Source organism: Castanea sativa, chromosome 4 (genome assembly GCF_040712315.1).
Source record: "Castanea sativa cultivar Marrone di Chiusa Pesio chromosome 4, ASM4071231v1".
NCBI lineage: Eukaryota > Viridiplantae > Streptophyta > Magnoliopsida > Fagales > Fagaceae > Castanea > Castanea sativa.
In genome coordinates, this window is record NC_134016.1 from 49393664 (window position 1) to 49401484 (window position 7821).

At 36.0% G+C, this 7821-nt stretch overlaps 1 protein-coding gene across 1 annotated transcript; it reads left to right on the forward strand.

The window, feature by feature from the left end:
- Positions 1–953: 953 nt before the first annotated feature.
- LOC142631160 (gamma carbonic anhydrase-like 2, mitochondrial) lies at positions 954–7462 on the forward strand. The gene is made up of 2 exons (XM_075805255.1): positions 954–1478; positions 6860–7462. Exons 1-2 carry the CDS (start codon positions 1082–1084, stop codon positions 7234–7236), a joined length of 774 nt encoding a protein of 257 aa, XP_075661370.1. The 5' UTR covers positions 954–1081; the 3' UTR covers positions 7237–7462.
- The last annotated feature ends 359 nt before the right edge of the window (positions 7463–7821 follow it).

Sequence of the window (7821 nt, forward strand, 5' to 3'; positions counted from 1 at the left end):
CTGTGAGAATATACCAAAAATCATGTTCCTTCTTGATAATTCTCTAAGGACCGACATGAAAACTCTGTTCATCTAAAATCAAAATATAACATATAAATTATGAGGTATTTTTGGTCAGGAAATTGCATACCTTTCCCTTGAGGTTAGGTCCCAACTTATAATGGTCGAGCGTCCTTAAATTCTAAACATTCCAAGGTCATTGGAAATAGTTCTTTTCGTGATTTGTCTTAGCCTGTCAATCATCAAGAGTCAGGACTCAGAGGAGTGAGTGGGAATGACATTAATGCAAATCAGATTATTGGAGTGTCTCACACTCTATTTAACTCAGTCTTTTATGATAAATGTATGTGTAACTTGACTATCCTATTCCACGTCTTGTTTGTGATTCGTTTATTTTGTTAAAACTGAAAATTTTTTTACTGAAAGTACTGTATATAATAAAGCTAAAAATTAGCTGCAATAATACAGTGAGACCCAAAAATAATATTAAAAAATGTAGTGAGATTCATGAATAGTAGCAAGAAAAATCTTTACCAAACAGACATTGAATGACCTAGATACCTAACACCATGGCTTTGGGTGTTTCCATTACAACTCGATTTTAAGTTGTTATTAGCTACTCCTAGAGTACAATGATTGCTCATTTGATTCACATTTATGGTGAATCCTACTAAATTAAATTCATAATAAGGTCAACTGTGAATATGAGAAGACATAGAATTGCATCTCCGTACTACTCTAAGAATACCTAATAATTTCAATCGATTCTTGGTCATTGACCTCCAGGGAACATGTTGGGTTGATCAAAGAGACTTTGTTAAAAGCCTCAATCTTCTCTAGGCCCAATATCAAAACCCATTCAAACACATTAGTGTCAACCCAGCCCAATGAAACAGATCAAAAGCCCACAAACCACCAAAAAAAACCCACCTTCCAAGCCCAAACCCACATTTCCATTTCTCACTCTCTGAGTCTCACTCTCTCTCTCTCTCTCTTTCTTTCTCTCTCTTCCATTTCCAAAGTTCCAGCTACCCATCGAAACCCACACAACCAAACCAAAAGCCGAGCTCTTCCCCCGACCATGGCGGCGGCGGCTACGGCGGCTCTATCACGCTTCTCCAAAAAATCCCTAACTTCCACCAACTACCTCAACCTCCTCCAACGCACGCTCGCCACGTCAGCATCACCATCACCATCGCCATCGCCGAAGAGCGTGATCACACCTTCGCCAGATCGCGTGAGTTGGGACTACAGAGGGCAGAGGAGGATCATTCCGCTAGGTCAATGGCTTCCGAAGATCGCGGTGGATGCTTACGTGGCGCCCAACGTGGTCCTCGCCGGCCAAGTCACCGTCTGCGACGGAGCCTCCGTTTGGGCCGGGTCGGTTCTTCGGGGCGATCTCAACAAAATCACCGTCGGATTCTGCTCCAACGTTCAGGAACGCTCCGTTATCCACGCCGCTTGGTCCTCTCCCACTGGTTTTTACTCTCTCTCTCTGAGCTTATTAGTGCTCTGTTTGGTTGCTGAGAAAAAATGCGAGAAAAAAAAAGAGTTATTTTGTGAATGATTCATAGCAGAGTTCGTGTGTAAATTTAGGTGTTTGAAGCTCTGTTGAGTTCCTTTTTGTTTGGTTGCTGTGAAAATGTAATGGCAAAAAAGAGATTCTTAGGAGCTGTTTGATTTTGCATTTTTGATTTATGGCATAGATTTGTGGATTTTATTGGTTAATGTGAGAAATTTTAGCGATTAGAGGTTACTTAGTGTGGAAATTGAGGTGTTAGTTTTGAATCTCTGTTGAGTTGGTGTTGTTTGGTTGGTGAGAAAATGTGAGGGGGAAACGAGTAGTTCTAGGTTAGTTTTGTGTGAAAATTTAGGTTTTAGGTGATTGAAACTCTGTTGTGTTGCTTTTTTTGTTTGATTATTGAGAAAATGTAATGGCAAAAAAGAGATTCTAGGTTATTTTGTTTTGAAATTGAGGTTTTCAAAGTAATCCAATTCTTAGTGCCGGTTGTCCTTCAAATTTCATATTTGTTGAGTTTTTGGTAATTCATGAATGTTTCAATAGTATAGGTTTGTGAACTGACCAAGACCGTAGCTGAATGTTTTAATTCTTAGAGCTGTTTGTTCTTTGATCTTACATTTTGTGAATGATTTATAGCATAGATTTTTTTTTTTTTATAAGTGATTTATAGCATAGGTTTGTGTATTTTATTGGTTAATGTGGGAAAAAGAACGATTAGAGTTTATTTAGTGTGGAAATTGAAGTGTTAGGTTTGAATCTCTATTTGTGTTGCTTTTTGTTTGGTTATTGAGAAAATGTGAGGCGGGAAAATGGTTATAGGTTAGTTTGTGCGGAAATTGAGGAATTAGGTGTTGTGTTTCTCTGTGTATGGTTGCTGAGAAAATGTGAGGGATAGAGAACAATTATAGATTAGTTCATCTGGAAATTGAGGTTTTAGGTGTTCAGTTCTATGTAGTGTTCTTTTTTTGTTTGGGGATGATGAGAAAATGTGAGGGGAAAAAATATTTCAAGGTTAGTTCTTGTGGAAATTTAGGTTTTAGGTGTTTGAAGCTTTGTTGCATTGCTTTTGTTTGGTTGCTGAGAAAGTCTAGGGCGAAATTGGTTTTAAGTTGGCTTGTGTGGAAATTGAGGTTTTAGGTTTGAGCATAATTTCTTAGACCATCAATGGTGAATGCCCCTGGATTACACGGGAACGGATTCAAGTGGGGTTAGTTGCCCGTAAGTTTTACTGGTTAGAGGTGAATCCAAAAGACTCTTCTTCAAAAAGGTTCCCTAGATTATCAAAAATAATTGAGGTTTTAGGTTCGGATCTCTGTTGTGTATAATTGTTTGTGCTTTTTATTCTGACCTTAATGCTTTGTTTGATTGCTGAGAAAATGAGAGGGGAATTATAGATTGTAGGTTGTTCTGTGTTGAAAGTGAGGTTTATGGACTAATCAAACTTTTAGAGCCATTTTGTATTATAGATTTATGAACTGATTGAGGCTATAGCTGAATTTGGTTTACAATTTCATATCTTGCTGACAATAAGTTAGGGTTTATGTTATACATGAGTGTGTGAGCTGAAAGCTTGAAACTTTATCATATAACCCTGCGGGTGCACGCATGCGCATGTGTATTTAAAGCTGTAAAATTTATAATATAAATAAATGTTGTGTGTTTTGAAAGCTTGGAACTTTATAATATAAAGGTTTGTGTGTGTGTGTTGAAAGCTGGAAGCTTTATAAGCTAAATGCATGTGTGGGTGTGGGTGTGTGTTGAAAGGTTGAAACTTTATAATATAAATGCATGTATGTTTGTGGAAAGCCTGAAATTTTATAAAGGTAGAGACTTGGAGTCATGGGGTCTAGAAAACTACTTTTTTTTTTTTACTTTTTCATTTCTAAATAGCACGAAGATTAAGAGGAAATAATATATATATATATATATATATTTATTTATAACTTTTTCATTCCTGAAATAGCTAGGAGTTTAAGAGGAAATAATAGTAATTATGCATAGCTGAGTAGTGGGATTGGTATATGACAGGTATGGTATTTAGCTTTGTTACTTTGTATTGAAGTAGTTCTCTGGCTGCATTAGGGTCTTTGGCTGCATTAAGGTCTTTAGCGTATGCTTAAACTTATAGCTAGGAATGGACTGACCAGGATGATTATGATGAAGTAGCAGTGTATTTTAGCATTTTGCAAGTTGAAGCAGGGTTCTTTGTGGCTGGCTAGTTATGGTATAGATCATCCGTTCTTTTTGATGGAATGGATTTAACTATAAATGCAAACACGTTGATACTTATATCGTAAATGCATTACAATGTCTAATACTCTAATAAAATACCAAATGGAGAAAAGGAGAAAAAAAAAATCATTAGACAAAGGAGATAAAGAGTATGTAACATAAAATTAATGATCATGTTTGATGTGGAATGTTTGCAAGGGACATAACAAACACACTTTTGACAATATTGAGAGCTCTTAGGAGCAGCTGTAATCCATTCTAATTCAAACTTTGTTTGATTGGTCTAGAGTGTGGGGTTTTACTCACTGTAATTCTTTTCTTAAGTTCCAAGACTCTCTTTGATTTTCTGTATAACAACAACAAACAAACAAAGCCTTAGTTCCAAAATTATGGGGTTGACTATGGACTAGGAAGCACATACACTTTATTTGGGGTGCCATACTTGTGTCGGACACGCGTTGGGCACTTGACACTCCTCTGACACTTCTGCATACGTGTCCTAGCTGTGTCCTTTTTAAAAAAAATGTAGGACACAGCTGAGAGACGAGAAACAAGAGGAATTAAATACCCTTTCACAATAAAAAAAGAGAGCATTTATGCTCTGAATAGTAATAGTGCATTTGAAAATTAATAAATATCTTTATTCTTGATTTGTATTATAATTTATGAACATCCTTTAATAGTAATGGAATTTCTTATTATCTATTATTACTCTTAATTTAATATATATTTAACAATTAACATTATATGAAATAGATGATTAAAAATATATAGAAATATAAATAAATATATATTTAATAGTTATTTAATCGGCGTGTCCTGCATTACCTGTATCCTATTATTTCAATAATTGTCGTATTGCCGTGTTGTACCCATATCCATGCTTTCTAGGCTATGGATCGTCGATAGATTAGATAGGGTCGGTCATATGTATTCTTTTCCTCATCATATTCTCTTGAACTAGCTTCTTTACCCACACTAGTCCATCACAGTGCGGGAACTCTTGCCCATTTTTCATTACACCTAAGCACCAATGTAGTGTGTAGCTTGCAGGGAATGCCCTAGCTAACTCTTCTTTTCACTACACCTGGGGTCCGATGTAGCATGTCACTAGTAGGGGATGCCCCAACCAATATCTGTAGTGGATCCATTCATAAAAGAATGACTAAATTATATGCTAGCTGTCAACCTACTGTAATCTTCTTCTTATTCCTGGGCTTGGGATTGGTTGTGAACAAAATATATGAACTAAGCACCGACACAATCGGAGTTCTTTGTTTTTCTATATGATTTTCGTAAATTTTTAAGATGCTTTGTGTTCATCATCTTGATCATGAAGTGATTTTCCACATTAGCAAAACTTTATTACTTATCCAAAAAATATTAATGATCATGAATCCAACAGAACCATGATTATATAAGACAAATAAGCATTAAAACACTTATTAGTTTTTCCAAAGAGCCCTAGCTGAAATGGCCTGTTCCCTCACCCTTAAGAATGGATGAAGGTGAAGTTATATGGGAGAGACGGTGGGGGTGGGGGGAGGGGGCAGCCTTATTAGATGTATCAATCTATCGAAGTTGAACTCTCACTATTTATGAACAAAACATTTAAAGTCAGCTAAATTGCATGCTTGGGTCTGCCAAAGGTATCATAGTAAGGCCCATAGTGGTTTGTTGGCTGTTTTATGTCCAGTAAGCATAGCCATGTCTTACAATCATGATGTATTTAGCTTTAAGACTGATGATGATATCATGATACAATTATACAAGTATGAATTTTAGGCTGTTGTGTACTTACCAGTCTATACAGATAATAGTATTCTTGCTCCTTTCTATTGAATTGAATTAATGAGATGCAGCTGGCAGTCAGGTTATTGAATGGGTCATTTTTTGTGGGGGTTGGTATTAAGAAGTGTGTATTTTGTGAAACATATTGGTGGAACCCTTGTTGAGCCATCTGCTAGTTCATTATCCCTCCTCCTTTGACTCTTCGAGTTTCTTAGTCAACTTTCAGGCCTGTTGGGAGATGCTTGGTATTCTGCTTGTACTATGAACAAAGGGATATGCTAGGAGGGGGTTTTAATTGACATGTCTGATAAGGTTTCTTCATGATCCCTATAAAGCAATCAGAATTAGTTGATAGCTAAGGACATGAATGGAGGTCCATTGTCAATAAGGTGTTCTTTTGATCTCTTTAATGATTGGATGAGTCCCATAACCAATTTCTTCTATTTTTCTTCTCTTTCCTATTGTGGCCTTTTCATTTTAAAATGGAAATTCTGTTATCATGCACATTTCTTTTGGGGATACCTTTCATGCATGATACATTGGAATATTGCTCATTGATTTGGTTATATAGTACATTAGTAGGTAGTGTTTTCATTTAAGTGGGTTGATTAGCTCAGCTTCTTCAAAGATCTCTGGCACCCAAACCAGTGTATTTTATACAATATGGATGTGATGAATGTTTGAGTAAATTAATCAATCCTCGTCCCCCTTTTCTCTCTCCCACTACCCTTGATGAATTTGTCACTTGTTTCCATTCACCTAGTATTGATGTGATTAGATTTGCCACTACATAGCCAGGGGTGTAGATTTGTGAAATATATATATATATTTGGAACTTTCTCTTTTTCTTTTTCTTTTTTTGAATTTTCACCATGTCTAAGAGTGACTTCTTTTTGTTGTTTTCTTTGTGCTTCATATAGTACCAGTGGTTTTTATTCATTTTATTTCCTGAAATAGTGATGTTGGGTGCTTGATTTGGGACTTAGTATTTGACATGATCTATGCTGATGATCTGGTTTGTAAATATAACTATGACCAATTTGATTCTGGGATTTTAGATATAAATACAGCCAACATCATAATGTAATAATGAGTGTCATTAAACTTGCCTGGTAACATGGACTGTTGTATGCGACGTTGTTCTTGTGTTATTGATTTTTACTAATATTTATAAGTCTTTCCAATCATTAAATATCATTGATTTGCTGATACCTTCCAATTGGACTTTGAATTGTAAAGTGCTAACATTAAATATCATTGATTTGCCAAATACCTTTGATCTTATACTATGTGCAACTCCTTCCCTTGTTTCAGGACTGCCGGCAGAGACGATCGTTGAGAGATTTGTGACGATTGGTGCATACAGTCTCCTGAGATCCTGCACGATTGAGCCAGAGTGCATTATTGGGCAGCACTCCATTCTCATGGAAGGTTCCTTGGTGGAAACCCACTCTATCCTTGAGGCTGGGTCTGTGGTTCCCCCTGGGAGAAGAATTCCAACTGGTGAACTTTGGGCAGGAAATCCAGCCAGGTTCGTCAGGACTCTCACTCATGAAGAGACCTTAGAAATCCCTAAACTTGCTGTTGCAATCAACGATCTGAGCAAAGAACACTTCTCAGAGTTCCTTCCCTACTCTACCGTGTATTTGGAGGTCGAGAAGTTCAAGAAGTCCTTGGGGATATCTATTTGATCATCTTTGTAGCCATTTTTCCATGTATTGCATAGTTGGAGGTTTCTTTGTAAGGAAAATAAGAGGTCCAGGACATGAGGCAAGCTTTTGCAATCCTTGTCATTGTATTTGGTTTTTTTGGCTATTTAAAGAATTGTTTTGAAGTGTATCAGTCGAAAAATGTTGTAGTAATGACTGAAGGCACTTGTCAATTTCTATTATATGCTGTGTCCATTATTTTCTGGTATGATTGAAGATTATTCCTTCCAAGTGGTTGAAATGCCATACAGGATTGATATTAATCCCGAAATCCAAATTAATATTATGATGGATTGGGATTAGGATCTTTCAAAGTTCTTAAGGGCAATTTCAATTATTTTCAACCCAAAATTCATGGAATTCCTAAAATCGTATTTATTCATTTTGAAATGAGTAGATTGTACTTCATTAAGACATCTATATATAAACAAAAGTTAATTATCTCAATTTTGATATTTATTTAAGTCATTGATGATGAGACAAAATTTAATTTGCTCAATTTAAAATGGATGAATAAAATTTTAAGAATTTAATGGTGAAGTTACTTTATGAACGGCCAATTTTACT

Bases quoted from the DNA above. Each gene is read 5' to 3' on its own strand.
- LOC142631160 (XM_075805255.1), top strand. From the start codon at position 1,082: ATGGCGGCGGCGGCTACGGCGGCTCTATCACGCTTCTCCAAAAAATCC. The intron at 1,479-6,859 runs GTTTTTACTCTC...CCCTTGTTTCAG, and splicing joins CGCTTGGTCCTCTCCCACTG to GACTGCCGGCAGAGACGATC.